Below are 15353 nucleotides of genomic sequence, written 5' to 3' on the forward strand. Positions count from 1 at the left end.
TAAATGTTTCTGTGTGTCTTTATACAGCATATTAAAATAAATATCATTCACATGATTGGTTTGAATCCTTTGGATATACAGATCAAAACACCGTGGCCACGTCATTACATTCCAAACTGCAAGAGTGAATCCTACAGCAGTTTACCCCATAAAAGAGAATGCATTTCCTCCAACACTATTAGAAGCCACCACAAAGTCTCCAAATGAGAACTTTCTTCTCTTCAGATGCATCCTTTATCAAAACAAAGAGGTTTGTTAAGTGCCCAAGTTGTGGAGCAGCTTTTTTGGGCCCAAGTGCAGGGGACACCCCAATGAGTCAGCAGAATCTCTATGAAAGAAAGGAAAGGTAGACCTGAAATCCCTCCCTCCCCCACCCACCCAGAGGAAGGGAGAATTTCAAGCTACAGAGATGACACCTGCTAACTGAAGCACCATGCCCAATACATTTACATACATAAATACCATCTACTTCTTACAGTACAATTAGGTGTGGGAAATTAAACCCACTTGCACTTTGATCCAAATAAAACAGCTGAGGCAACCAATTCCATGCCAACAATAATTGGATGATAGGGGTATGATTTCTAAGGCAAAGTAAAGCACGTTTTAAAGGTTTTATTATCATTGGAACTGGCATCTGGAGTCTTGCTCCCCAGCACTGTGTAGGGAGGGGTTGGTTGGCAAGACTCCAAATCCTTCTGAGATTGTTTGTTGTGTTCTCTGGGTGATTACAGTGAGGCATGTAGGAAAGCAGAGATCCCTCCAAGCTTGGCCCTGGTGGGAGCCCGCATCAGCCTTCATGAGGGACGCTTTGTGTACCCCTTGAAGCCAGAGCCTTTGGGGAGGACATGCTTCTCCTAGCCGGTTCTGCCTGCTCCAGGAGGAAGTCCCCCAGGAGTGGCAAGCCCAAAGTAACACCTGGCCATGCCAGCTTCTCCTCCTCCTTGCTCACTTGAAGCTGACCAGGAGGATCAGAGTTGACAAGAAAGTGATGGCGACCAGCAACTCCTGCAGGTGCTCCCGTCGCCACATGTTTTCCATCTCGGCCTTGCGCTTCTGCATCTCCCGTCGCTTTTCGCGGATGAAGCGCTCGCGCTCCAGCTGCTCCCCATAGTGGGCCTGGTAGAACTTGTCAAAGTCGAATATGGGCTTGTTCTGGGGCCACGTGGAGGCAAAGGGCTGCGTCCTTGTGGCTGAAGCGGTGGTGGTGGTCGACCCTGCTGTCTTGCCCGAGGGCTTCCCGGCAGTGCGCAGGTCCTCCCTGCTGAGCAGGCCGCGGTCGTACTTCCTTCGGAGGGCGACGCTGCCCAGCACCAGGTAGGCCTCGTTGACGAGGGTGAAGCGTCGCGCCGCCTCCTCGCTGCCGGCGTTGCGGTCCGGGTGGTACAGAAAAGACTGCTTGTAGTATGCCGTCTTGATCTGCGCCTGCGTGGCCCCCGAGGAGACCCCCAGCAGGTCGTACAAGTCCTGCGGACTGGAGCCTGGCCGGCCTGTGCCGCCCCCGGATTCGGTCCCCGAAAGGCCCGCCGTCTGGGGCGGGCGGGAGAGCACCGCCCGGGGCGCCCACAGCAGTGGGGCCGCCGTCCCCTTGTTCAGACCCCTTAACAAGGCCATGTGATGCCGCCGGCTTCAGCGGCCCAACCAGGCCGCCCTTCCACGACTGACCTCCGCCATCTTGGCTCGCTTCCGAGGTAAGGAGCCGGCCGGCTAGTGACGTCACAGGGCCAGGACCCAATTGGGAGGCAGTTCCTTGCTGGGAAACGGGGACGGCCGTGGTTGCTGCTGGGCGGGATGCAGACGGACGCGTTACTCTGCCAATAGCAGGAAAGAACGCATCACGGGCGAGGGCGGGCAAATGGCGTCATAAGACGGCGCATTTGCCCGCACAGCTGGTCGATGGAAGAGGAGGAGCGCGCAGAGTGATGGCGTTCTGGCACTCGATTGGAGGGATGCGTGGCTCGGCTATTCGCCAATGGGAAGAGGTGCAGGGGGGGCAGTGAGTGTTATTGGAGGGCTGTGGCGGAGGGAGAGGAAGCGGGGCTACACTGCAGAGCTGTTGTAAGCTCCTCTCAGCCCACACCATAGTGGGAAACGCACTGGACTACACTGCGGGGCTCTTAGAAACCATCTTCTTTCCAAGCATCAGCCCCCATATCTTCCTGAGAATATCGTAGCTGCACTGGACTGCTCTGCAGGGGTGTTGTAAATTCAGGTCAGAAGTGATCTGGTTATGGATAAATTCTCTCACAAACTCCAAGTTTCAAACAAAACATTTTCAAAGTTATGGTTCTCCCTCTTCTTTCTCCCTCAGTCCTGAAGCCATTTTGACTCTCCCAGTGACCTCAAATATTCCTACAGTAAGGGAGGCAAATGGGGAAAGCTTTCCCATTGTCTTTTCACTTACAGATGCTGCAAATCCTGTCTTAAGGGCATACTTGTGTATGAACAGGGTGAGCCTGTGACCTGGATTCAGGAACTAAAGTATTTGCTGTAGTGGCAAGTTCCCTGGGCTCTAGTTGGATCATCAAAGAAAAGGCCAAGATAATGAAGTAAAATAGCAGCCAGGAGGCCTGATCCTTATTGTTTCAACAAGACTTCAAACTATAACATAAAGGAAACAGAGAGAAGCCCCAAACAAAGGTGCTTCTCCTTTTAAAAGTTCCCCATAGTTACCCACAACACCCTTGGAAAAACATCATGCACTTGTCATAAATCAGGTGTAGCATCTGAACTGAAACTTGAGTGTCAGACCTGCCCTGTCAGTCAAACTTACTCTACATTCCTGTATCTGAAGAAGTGTGCATGCACACGAAAGCTCATACCAAGAACTAACTTAGTTGGTCTTTAAGGTGCTACTGGAAGGAAAAAAATTTTTTGTTTCTACATTCCTGTTTCAGGTACAACAAAGAAAGTATTTACATCTTCCTATTTTCTCCCAGTTGAGTCAAGTACACCCCTTTGTTTTTACTGAGACCCCAATCCACTGAAGCAGGATAGTCATTGTCTTTGCAATGACTTCCAGTCTGGCACTCTGGAGCAGGTAGTGTTGTCCTATGCTTATGGCTGACCTTACCCATAGATCAAGCCCCTCCTCTGGTAGGCCTCCCTCCTCTGAGCAAGACAATGTTGAAATTGTGAGCATTAATTTTATATGAATTTCTAAACGTAAATGTTTAGAAAAAGTCTAAAAGCTAAACTAGACACACTAATAACAAGCGGAGTTTCTCTGCAACCCCAGCTGAGCCCTTGTTAGGGGGTGCTATTGTATAAGCATATCAAAGTTGCTGTCAAAATGGACTCTTCTGATTGGTTGCCGGTTTGACAGCTATTTGAATGATAGTTCTTGATTGGCTTGGCGTCTTGCGGATGGGGAATAATGAATGAGTATGGCAGCTGGTCTACCCTTATCTATGAGCACACCCTGGATGTGAAGGGGAAGGAAATGAAGGGAGCAGACCAGTAGAAGTCTGGTGACCCCCGCCATGGGAACAGGTGTGTGCCCCCCCATTCTGATTCCGGTAACATTACCATCACAAAAGAATGGCCAAGCTGCCCAGGTAATGGAATCAGTAACCACCATCAGGTATCCTGGCAGACAGGATTTCTGCTGTAGACTGCCTCCTATGATGTATGTGTGATGCTTTTAGGGTGGTCTTTGGCTAAGGGGTTGGGCAATGTCAAAAGTCTTTAAAGGTTCCTGCACACTTTGTTCTGGGTCTCTCCCTCCTTGCATGGAGGGAAGGGAACTCTATTGCAACAGAAAATAAAGATATGCTTGCTTTCCACTGGATCCTGCCTCCATCCATTCTTCTCTGACCAATCATGGACTTAGGGGGCTCAGAGTCCCATGGGAGCTGGTCAGCAAAAGCCAAACCCCAGTCCTTACATCAATCTATACTTCATTGTTGGCGCAAGCTACTCTCTCTCTGCCTCAGTCTCACCTCCCACCCTGCACCATTAACCACAGACTGGGGGTGCTTCCAGACACCAGCTTGACACTGCAAACAAGTCATTGGAAACAACTAGTTTATGTTTACTTGCTGGATTTCCCCTGGAAAGGATGAATCCAGATTAAATGGGGATGCATGTGATTTATACAGACTGGCATTTTGATGCTGATATTGTATGTGTGAGGAGCACCAATACCACTGTAAAGTCCCACCTGGAAGCACCCTACTTTGCAGGGCTGTTGTCAGCCACCATGCACTGCCACAAAATGGAATAACAGCAGCAGTCTACATTGCAGGGATGTTGTAAATGGGTCCCTGCCAGAACACCCTGCCATATCCGTATAATATAGAGCACTGGTTCCAAAAGCGGACAGCTAGAAATGAAAATTACTTTGAAAAGTTGGTATCACTGGATCCACTTCATCAATTTTGTTGAATTAATTGAACTAAAGACTTTTAATTTGATTTTGAAAAAAATGTGCAATTAATTGTTACTCATTTGAATTTTACTGTGTTATTACATTCCTTAGTAGGCCATGCAAACTGCTATTCTGAATAATGCTTTTTATAGGGTAGGGAGCCCTGGGAATGAGTTTTTGGAACAATGGGGGCAGTAACCCCCAAAAAGTTTGGGAACCACTGATATAGAGACTGGATTAAACTGCAGGGTTGTTGCAGGTTACTCTCCCCCTTTAGCCTTACCTACAGAACTAACCATGGGCCACAGTACAGTGTTGCCATAGCATGACTCTCTCACTCATGAAAAATGTGGGGACAAACCACTGACTATAGTATAGGGACATCGTAAGCCACTGCCAGACACACACACATTCCTGTAATGTCAGGCACACAGAAGCAAAGGCTTATTTCACTGTAAGAAGCAATCCCCTTAACTCTACAGGAGATGCAAGGCAGGGAGAGAACAAATTAGCCAGAAGTTTGGGAATGCAGCCTGCTGAAATAAAAACCTGTTAGACATGAAGCCTAAAATTTCGGGGTTTGCTTAAGTGAACGTGTGAGATTGTTAGGCTTACACTAGCCTGCAGAAGGAGTCGTCAGGGAGCTGCCTTGATATATCAAGTCAGACTGTTAGGCCCATCTAACTCAGTACTGCCTACACTGATTGGCAGCAGCTCCCCAGGGTTTCAGGAGGGAGTTTCTCTCAACCCTGCCTGAAGATGCTGTTGCGGATTGAAGTTGGGACCTTCTGGTTCTAAGGCAGACACTCTACCACTGAGCTATGGCTCTTTCCCTAAAGAATACGAGAGCTCAAAGAAGCTCTTTTTGATCCCAATTGTAAAAGGGGGGGGGGCAACTACAGAAAATATAAGCAAATAGATCACATTACAGAATAAATGTAAGCTTTTGCAGAAGTTTTATTGCTGCACTGGGAGGCAGTGTTTCCGCTACGCAGGTGCAAACATGTCCTTGTTACAATTGTGGCTGCTTGTTTCGGATTTGGCACAGCCTGGCACAAGATAGTTCTGATGGTTTCATTTTGAAAGAGACAGGAGCAGCTGGGATTTATTTCCCTTGGGTGGAGGGTTGAGAATATTTTTTTGCAGTTTAAACATGGGCTGGAAAAGAGACACAGGCATGAGCTTAATAAAAGGTCACCAGGGGAGTTTGCTGGCTAGCAGAAGGCAGTTGCTGCACTGTTTAGCAGGTGGGTTGATGCTGGGGCAACTAAATGTGACAGCTAAGTGACACCTCCACGTTCAAGGGCAGTCTACATTAGAGTTCCACATTCCGGAGATAAAACACTGAGAGAGGGTTTGTGCCTAGTGTGCAGGTTTCTGAGAGGCATCTGAGAAAAGAGGGCCCTGAAACTCCCTTTCACTCAGAAATTAGTGAATGCAAAAACATAACAACAGCGGTTTGGCTAAGTTTCCCCACAAATGAAGAATGAGACCATGTACCCTGTCTGAAAATGTAGGTCTTTCTTCATTTGGGAAAAGCAACCATGTGTGTTCTACCAATATAAGTGGGGTGCCATTGGGATTCCCTTTGGAAAAAAGTCCCCTAAAATGACTGAAATGTGGGCTAAGGCACAAGCAGGGGGTTGTCCAGTTGCAACATGGGCGCATCTCAGAGGCCTGGGTGGCACTGATGGAGACAGGCAAGATTTGACAGAGGAAAAAGGGCATCTTCCAGAACCCACAGTGAGTGGGAAAGTGGCACAGTGCCACTGCAGAAGCTGAAGAGTGTCCACTATGTCTGCAGAGAGAAAGCAGACATCAGAAGATCAGAATAGTCCCGCTATATTGAGCCAAAGAGGGCACATCTAGTCCAGCATCCTGTTCTCGCAGTGGCCACCCAGATGCCTCTCCTGGGAAACCCACAAGCAGGAGCAGGAGCCCTCTCCTCTCTTGCCATTTCCAGCAACTGGTATTCAACTGTGCAGGCAGAGCATAGCCATCATGGCTAGTAGCCATCAATAGCCCTCCCTCCCAAATTAGTCTAATCCTCTTTAGAGCCATCTAGGTTGGTGGCCATCACTGCTCCCTGCAGGAGCGAGTTCCACACTTGAACTATGCGCTGTGTGAAGAAGTACACAGCCTACATGAGGTCTGGTGGCAAGTCCACTTCCTACATAGGCCAGGATGTGGAGAGTGCTGCGGTTGTGGCTTGCGCCGGGTGGTTTTTGAGCTGTGGTCGCTAGTAAATTCAGGAAGAAATGGGCACAGAATAGTCTGCCAGGGTGAAGGAGGCGTCCTTTCCAGGAATGGGGGCTGGCCAGCCTGGGGTGTGGGCAATTTCTTCCAGGCTGCTTCTCTCCTCCAAGCCGCTCTGGACAAACAGTTCCTCAGCTGGGATGAGAGATCTTGCTGGTGCTGCTCTAGCCAACGGCCCCTGCTGGAGTCTCACCATCCTCTGGGGCTACGAAGAACCATTGCTGGCTCCTGCCCTTGTCACTGCCTGGGTGGCCTGCTCAGGGATGGCTGCCGGGTTGGTCAGGATCGAGGTGGAAACGCTCAGCTGACGGAGGGAGCTCAGGACGGCTGAAGGGAGAAAAGCAGGCATTAGACCATCAGCAAAGTCATGTAGCTGGATCAAGCTACAATCCCAATCCCAATTCCTCACAGTAGCCAACCAGATGCCTCTTCTGGGAAGAGACAGTGCTTCAGAAGGCAATTAATAAATCAAGTGTAATAATAATAATAATAATAATAATAATAATAAGTGCAATGACAACAAAAACTTTGCCTCGTCCTCTTTTAAAAACATCAGTGAGCACTTATGAAGAACTCTGTAGCTGGATCAGGTCTAGTCCAGTATCCTTTTCTCAGAGCTGCCCACCTGATGCCCAATAGGAAACCCACAAGCACAACAGAACTCTCCCCTCCTGTGGTTTCCTGGGATTCGGGAGCATCGCTAGCTCCACTTGAGAATGAGTTGATTCCCAACAGAAGCCATTCACACTTTTGGCCTCGCGAGCCAGCATGGAGATAGCTTTCAGAATGTACATACCATTTCCTAGCTTTGCTCAACTGCTCTTTCCTGTGCAATAATTATTATTATTATTATTATTATTATTATTATTATTATTATTATGTATATTTTCTACATGGTGCCTCGCTTCGTCCAAGAAGCCTCCTTATCCAGGACACCTTTGCTGTACTAGGAAGAAGATGGAGACAGTGTTGAAAGACCCAACTGCCATCACCCTCCTGGAGGGAAGGAAGTGGGGGTCACAGAAGCTACTCACTGGGCCGCAGCGCTGGGAGAGAGCAGTACTGATCCAGCCAGGCCAGGGACGTCTGGCCGAGGGTCTCCATGCTGCTTGTGGAGACCATCCCATTGAAGGACTCAAAGAGTGGCCTCATGATGATGCTGAACTGAGAGAGGAGGTGCTGTTAAGGACCAGAAGGGAGTGTGATGAGCTGCCCCACCATCACCACCTTCTCTTATTTGCACTGTCTCAAAATCCAACCTGTTCACTGTCTGTTGCTGAATTTGGGGGCTATGAGCCACATGACATTTCTACCACCCAGGTAGCATTTTCCCTGGAGCTAAAACCCACTTTCACCTAAGCATCAGCAGAACAACAGAATTCTAAAATGATTAGATTTTACTGTCGCCTGCAACATGCATTTGACATACCATGTTTATGGGGTTATAGCGGTTCCTTGCTTTCACACCCCACCTCCTGGGTAGTTTCCACAACCATGTAAGGACATAAGAATATAGTTATACTCCGCTGGATCCGGCCAGTGGCTCATCTAGTCCAGCATCATCTTCTCACAGTGGCCCAAAGGGAAATCTGCAAGCAGGACACAACCACAAGGGCACTCTCCTCCCCTGCAGTCTCCAGGAATTAGTATTCAGAAGCATTGCTGCCTCTGAATGTGGAGGCAGAACAGAGCCACCATGGCTAGTAGCCATCGATAGCCCTCTCCTCCTCCATGAATTTGTCTAATCCTCTTTTATAGCCATCCAAGTTGTTGTCCATCACTGCCTCTGGTGGGAGGGAGTTCCACAGTTTTAACTATGCATTATGTGAGGACGTACTTTCTTTTATCTGACCTGAACCTTCCAACATGTAGCTTCATTGAAAGTCCACCAGTTCTGGTGTTTTGAGAGAGAGAGAAGAATTTTTCTCTATCCACTTTCTCCATGGATAAGAGGAGACTGAGAGAAGGTATGATAGTCAACTTCAAATATCTAAAAAGCTGTCACATGGAAGATGAAGAAAACTCCCCCCCCCCCGCTCTGGAGCGTAGGACCCAAACCAATGAATTCAAGTTGCAAGAAAGAAGATTCCAACTAAATCTTAGGAAGAACTTTCTGATGGTAAGAGCTGTGGAGCAGACTTCCTTGGAGGTTTTTAAGCAGACCTTGAATGACCATCTGTCATGCACGCTTTTGTTGAAATTGCTGCATTGCAGGGGGTTGGACTAGATGACCCTCAGGTGCCTTCCAACTCCACAATCCCATGATTCTATGCCATGCATCATTTTATAAACTTCTATCATGTTGCCTGCTACTCGACTTTTATCTCAATTATTGCTTGCCCCTCCACTGCTGCCTATTTCCAATTAATCCTTACCAAGTACTGTGAAGAGCAGTTGCGATCACAGACACACACACACACACACACACACTCCCCTCCCAAAAAGGATACAACCCAGAACTTCCAGTTCTGCAAGGTGCAAGAACGGACGTAATCATCAAACATGTCCCGCATCTGGTCGAAGCGCTGGCGGGTGATGGGCACCCCTGTGGCAGGCAGCTGCTGCTGGCACAAGCTGCAAAAGGAACCACAAGGAGACAGTTTTACTTTCGGGGGAAACAATCTCTGAGATCATCTGCAGGGGCATTGCTAGTCTTTCCTAAATTGGCAAGGCTTGAGCCTTTATTGTCGTCAGCCCAGTCCTGTGGGACTCTCTGCCACTAGATTCAGCAGGCACCTTCTGTGCTAACTCTTAAAATGCCTGCTGTAAACTTTTCTAAGTCTGCCTGACCTATGCAGGCAATTAAAAACACATCTTTTCACAATAGTTAACTGATGTCTGTTTTTAACTTTTCAATGGTTTCCTTGTATGGTTTTTATGTCTTTATTGCTGTAAACAGCTTGGTTATATGTTTTTACGGCAAGCAGTATACAAGTATATTTAATAAACAAACAAATAAATCACCAGTGCTCACAAAGCACTGTGGCTTTGCCCGCATGGTTCAATGTGAACCAGCAAATGGGGCAAAATGGGGCTCACATGAAACAGGGAAGGTCAGGAACTGGCCTATTGGCCAGATTGAGATCCCCACCCCTGAGAAAAGGCTTGATGTGCCTCCCCAAAAAACTACATAGAGTCCTACTTGATGGCAGCGTTCAGCTCATCGATCTGATCCCTCAGGTGCTGGGCCTCATCCTGCAGGGCGGCTCGCTCTTGCTGCAGCTTGCCAATGTACTCAGCCGTCTTCTGCAAGGTGGTGGCTTTGCTGACCTGCACAGCATCGTCAGGTGTGGGGAGGCAGGAGGGAGAAAGCAGGGTAGGCTTAGAGAGACCGGGTTCATCAAGAGGCCAGAGAGAGCTTCAAGAGCCCTAGCCATTCAATGTTACGTCTGCTGCACCGTTAAAGGTGTCACATAACACCAGTTCCGCATTTGTAAGAAATCGATCTTGTAGTGCGGCTGCACCTACACTATGGAACTCCCTGCCTCTTGACGGCAGGCAGGCGCCTTCACTGTACTCTTTTTGGTGCCCACTAAAGACATTTTTGTTTAAGCAAGAATGTGGCTTAATCTGTTTTGAGTTTGCTGTTGGTTTTATCTGTTAAAGTTGTCTTGATAATTTCATTGTTTTATCTGTACACTGTAAACTTCTTTGGGATGGTTTCTCTTGCAACCAAGTGGTTTAGAAATCTTATGAAATAAGTAAGTAAGTAAGTAAAATACAGAGAACGACTCCATTCCAATGCTGGGCATCTGACTGGCATGCAGAAATTCTCTGGTTCAATGCCCGGCACTTCGAGGATAGATTCCCTGCCTGAAACCTCGAAGAGCTGCTGCCAGTCAGTGTCGACAATACGGAGCCAGATGAGTCAATGGCCTGACTCTGGATAAGGCAGCTTCCTGTGGTCTTGTGAGCCTCAGGGTGCCCCTCCCTGTCCTGTTTGTCTGTTCCCACCCCAACCCCTTGCCGCTCACCTTGAGGCTGGGCTGGGAGCTCAGGGTGCTGACCAAACTGTGAAGGGTGTCAAAGCCCAGCTTGATGTTGAAACGGCGCTTCTGCTCAGCCGAGATGTGAGTGATCCGGCGGCTCTCGGTCTGTGGAAAATGGAAGGGCAGTTGCTAGACGGGGTGGGGTGCAGAAAGCCACTCCTGTTGGACGGTCTTGGAAGGTGGTGGACAGTCCCGCCTCAGATGTTTTTAAGCAGAGGTTGGATGGCCATCTGCCATGGGATGCTTATGCTGTGATTCCTGCATTGCAGGAGCTTGTAGTAGATGGCCTATGGGGTCCCTTCCAACTCTATGGTTCATATTTTGGTATGCCACGTAAATATCTAAGAGGAGCGTTGGACAGAATGCACACCTGCATTGCCAATGTGGTGCAAGAGAGCCAGTGTGGTGTAGTGGTTAAGAGCAGTAGTCTTGTAATCTGGGGAACCAGGTTCGCGTCTCCGCTCCTCCACATGCAGCTGCTGGGTGACCTTGGGCTAGTCACACTTCTCTGAAGTCTCTCAGCCCCACTCACCTCACAGAGTGTTTGTTGAGGGGGAGGAAGGGAAAGGAGAATGTTAGCCGCTTTGAGACTCCTTAAAGGGAGTGAAAGGCGGGATATCAAATCCAAACTCTTCTTCTTCTTCAATGTGCATTGGCAAAGGCCCTAGGTTCATCCCTGATGGTATCTCCAGGGAGGGCTGGGAAATATTATTATTATTATTATTATTATTATTATTATTATTAATTTCCCTTTATGTACAACCCTTGATCACAAGATCCCAGGGTGGTGTACAACATTAAGAACAGAGCTTGAAAATTAAAAGATAATAAAAAGCAGAATAATGGGCAGAATAATAACAATAACAACTCCATTTCTTTCTCCCCGTTTTTCTTGGAGTAACTTCCGCTAAGGTTTTCAGTATCGCAATGCAATATGAAAAAGGAAACAGATACAAAAGAAGACAAAAGAAACAAGAAAAGGACGTCCAGAAGATTAAGTGCATATACTGAAGGCAATTGACCCATCTGGAAAAGATATATATCATTGAATGAGAGGATTGGGAATGCGAATGAGGGAGCCAGGAAGTATGTCTTATAGCTCCCATACTTCCCACGAGGCTAGTGAGAGGAATTAATTCAGGCGACCAACCTTGGAACACAAAACAGAGTCCAAACTGCCACCAAAAGAGTACATTTGTATTACTGTTGTTTATTTTTTGCACTTACGTCCCACCTTTTTCTCCAAGAAGCTCAAGCTCTCCTCTTCCTCATTTAATCCCCACAACCATCTTGTGAGGTAGGTTAGGCTGAGAGGCAGTGGCTGGCCCCCAAAGTCACCCAGTGAATTTCACAGCCGAGTGGGGATTTGAACCCAGACCCTAGTCCAACACTGCACCACAATGACTCTCTTTTCATTGGGAGGTGACTTGTCACGTTTTCTGCTTTGATCACTACCTGTCCAACGGGATGCAAGCGCTCTTCATCAAATGCATGCACAGACGCCTCTGTTTCGCCCCCTTACCTTGCTTGGCTCTGTCTTGTTCCGACTGCACGAGTAGGGGCTGGGTGAAATCATCCCCTCCATCAGCAGCACTGGGGATCCCTGCCCTGACATCCTCCGGTTACTGCCTGGGGAGAAAGAGACTCTGCTGTTCTCAATCACAGCTGAGCATGCACAGAGTGCTTCCCCTTCACCACTGACCCACAGCATAGTGGAGAAAGGCAGCGTAGCACTGGGATATGGGGCTTGTGTTTTGTTTTGTTGAGAGCAGGAAGGACAGCATCAGAGCAACTGATGAATGAGGAAGCAAGATGTGTTGGCGCATAAGTGCAGCCAGGCCTTCCATCCTGTGCTCAGGTCATATATAAAGGTAAAGGGACCCCTGACCATTAGATCCAGTTGTGGCCGACTCTGGGGTTGCGGCGCTCATCTCGCTTTATTGGCCAAGGGAGCCGGCATACAGCTTCCGGGTCACGTGGCCAGCATGACAAAGCTGCTTCTGGCGAACCAGAGCAGCGCACGGAAACGCCATTTACCTTCCCGCCAGAGCGGTACCTATTTATCTACTTGCACTTTGACATGCTTTCGAACTGCTAGGTTGGCAGGAGCAGGGACCGAGCAACGGGAGCTCACTCCGTCATGAGGATTCGAACCGCCGACCTTCCGATCAGCAAGTCCTAGGCTCTGTGGATTAACCTACAGCGCCACCCGCGTCCCCAGGTCATATATACGTGGTCAATAAAACCCTATGTCTTGGTCATTCCCCCAAGGGAGCAGTGGGATTACCTGGGGGGAGGGCGCTGGATCTGGGCCCCTCTGAGCCCACTGACCGCTTCTTTACGATTGACCAGGCTAGAGCCTCGAGCGAAACACCTTCCTCGCTTCATATTTAATGTTTTCCTGCTCTTCCAAAGCTATTTCCTTTGATCATGTTTGTTTCTATTTATGAGTTGTCGTAAGCCAAGTTCCACACGACACTGGGAGGGGGTGGAGCTCATCACGTGCGCATGAAATAACACACACGACACACACCTGTGACATCACACCTGCCGGGAAGATGCCGCGAGGCCCAGGGAGGCCTGTCAACACCATGGATAGGCCCGATAGGGCCCTCTGCTACCACAGGGAGGTCCGGTGGGACCCAGCCCCTCAAGATTGGGGGGGCTCAGCCCCGTCCCCACATACTGGGGGGGGGACAGGGACTGAGTTGTCCTCAGCCCCATAGAGTTGGTGCCTATGATCACAAGATTAATGGTAATAGCCAGGGCTTTTATTCAGCTGGAACTCAGTTCCGGTGGCTCTCAGGTGGGTGCCAATGCCATTCTAAGAGAACAAGGCATTCATGGTGAGTTTGGGCACCAGTTTTTCCTAGAAAAACAGCACTGGTAATAGCTATTGATTTCCTTATAAATCAGTCACTGTACATCTGCGGTAGGGGAAAGTTTGTGCATGTCTGGTAAGAGAGTAAAGGTAGATGCTTCATGCTATAAATTTCCTTCACCCTTACACATTTGTTCAGTGCTTTTTTCCTTAAAAATGTTTAGGGGTACTCTCATTTTGACTAAAGAAAACCACCATTTGATAGTTCCAATCGGGGAAAATAAATACAGTAAATGGACAAAAGTGCACAGATTCACAAAATGGTTAGGGGTATGCGTACGCTTGTGTCCCCCCCAGAAAAGAAGCACTGCATTTGTTAGTAAGAAGGCACAGCAATATTTCTCCTGCAATATTCTTGGCTGAATGTGATTGTGTTACTAACTTCCTCAGGGGTTGTGCAAACTGCTATTCTGCATAAAGCTGTTTATAGGGTGGGGGCCCCTGGGGGTGAGTTTATGGAACCAAGGGGGCGGTGGCTCCAGAATGTTTGGGAAGCACTTCTGTATCCTAAAGACATCACAGTCTCCAGTGACTTTCATTCCAGGGAAACTGAACCCAAGAAAAACCCAGGAACCCCCTGGAGGGTCTGAGAGGTTGGGGGGGCAGGCACCAGTATATGCAGGTCAACACATCTGCCTGCATTTTGGGAACCTTCTTTGGGGGCATGGCTAGGGATTCTCCACAGGCCACAGCGAGGGCCATGAGGAGTCCCCACACACTTCAAAATTGGCCCCTTTTGCTGACTTGCTACAGAATAGACCCTTTACACACCAGACAGACGTATAACCAGAAGTCAATAGAGCTGGAGGGCTGTGCTGGGGCAGGTGGGCTGCCAGTTCTGTGCAACTCACCACAGACAGGGGTGGGGGAGAGCCGTTCCGTCTTGGGGACGATCAGGGGTCCCAATGGCAGCGCGGCCGGGACAGACTGCGAGGGACTGGAGGCGGGGGACAGCCGAGGGCTGAGCTGGGTCATTCTGGGCAGGAAGTTGGCCGGCTCCTCGCCAAAGGCATTTTGCTACAAAGGAGGACAGAAAGAAACGGTTAGAAGGCACCGGCTTGGGGGCAAGGGTGCCTGCGGAACTCACCGCCACAGGATGTTGTGGTGGCCAGCGGCATAAATGACAGGAGCGTGTGGAGGGTGGCTCTGTCAGTTCATAGCCCTCCTGGCAGCAAGGAATGGAGCTTCCAGGTTCAGGGAGAGTATACCTCTGAATACCAAATTCCAGGATCAGTCAACGGGATGGCTATCTCCATTCCGCTTTGCGTATGAGCTTCCCAGCCCCAACTGATGGAGGCAGCATGCAGAATTAGATGCACCCTTGGCCTGATTCAGTGGGGTCACAGACCCATCCCTTCCCACCCCGAAGCCAGTTTGGAACCCAGAAAGGAAATGTGCCCCCCTGCTATCAACAGTTGACTCCTACCAGAGGTTCAGGCACCGGAGGAGCAACGGTGTGGCTAGGACCAGGCAAAGCCTCTTGAGCTGGCTCTGGTTTAGCTGCAAGAAGGAAGGAAAAATGTGTTGAAGCCAACTAGTTGGGGGACTGTGGCCATCCTCCCCAACCTCCACCCCCTGAGAATTCTGCCTCCCTGTGCTTTAAGGTATGCAGAACAGGTTTTCTAGTGCATATCTAAGAACCTAAGGGATGTGGGTGGCACTGTGGATTAAACCACAGAGCCTAGGACTTGCCAATCAGAAGGTCGGTGGTTCAAATCCCCACGACGGGGTGAGCTCCCTTTACTCAGTCCCTGCTCCTGCCAACCTAGCAGTTCAAAAGCACATCAAAAGTGCAAGTAGATAAATAGGTACCACTCTGGCAGGAAGGTAAACGGCATTTCTGTGTGCTGCTCTTGTT

At 49.0% G+C, this 15353-nt stretch overlaps 2 protein-coding genes across 2 annotated transcripts in view; both read right to left on the reverse strand.

Annotated features, from left to right (window-relative positions):
- On the reverse strand, positions 1-1806 carry DNAJC30 (DnaJ heat shock protein family (Hsp40) member C30). The gene has a single exon (XM_053367173.1). It carries the CDS (start codon positions 1612-1614, stop codon positions 949-951), a length of 666 nt encoding a protein of 221 aa, XP_053223148.1. The 5' UTR covers positions 1615-1806; the 3' UTR covers positions 1-948.
- Positions 1807-5308: 3502 nt separating this feature from the next.
- The window catches only part of MLXIPL (MLX interacting protein like), a 47125-nt gene continuing 37080 nt past the window's right edge, over positions 5309-15353 (reverse strand). The window contains exons 10-17 of the mRNA XM_053366998.1: positions 14922-14995; positions 14347-14512; positions 12137-12243; positions 10600-10719; positions 9768-9895; positions 9076-9199; positions 7660-7789; positions 5309-6952 (exon numbers count right to left, since the gene is read on the reverse strand). Of these exons, the coding sequence (XP_053222973.1) occupies positions 6831-6952; positions 7660-7789; positions 9076-9199; positions 9768-9895; positions 10600-10719; positions 12137-12243; positions 14347-14512; positions 14922-14995 (971 nt within the window). The 3' untranslated portion in view covers positions 5309-6830. The remainder of the gene's footprint in view (positions 6953-7659; positions 7790-9075; positions 9200-9767; positions 9896-10599; positions 10720-12136; positions 12244-14346; positions 14513-14921; positions 14996-15353) is intronic.

The sequence above is a fragment of the Podarcis raffonei genome, chromosome 15 (genome assembly GCF_027172205.1).
Source record: "Podarcis raffonei isolate rPodRaf1 chromosome 15, rPodRaf1.pri, whole genome shotgun sequence".
In the NCBI taxonomy this organism is placed as follows: Eukaryota; Metazoa; Chordata; class Lepidosauria; order Squamata; family Lacertidae; genus Podarcis; species Podarcis raffonei.

Excerpts from the sequence above, each read along its gene's own strand:
- DNAJC30 (XM_053367173.1), bottom strand. The coding sequence starts at position 1,614 with ATGGCCTTGTTAAGGGGTCTGAACAAGGGGACGGCGGCCCCACTGCTG.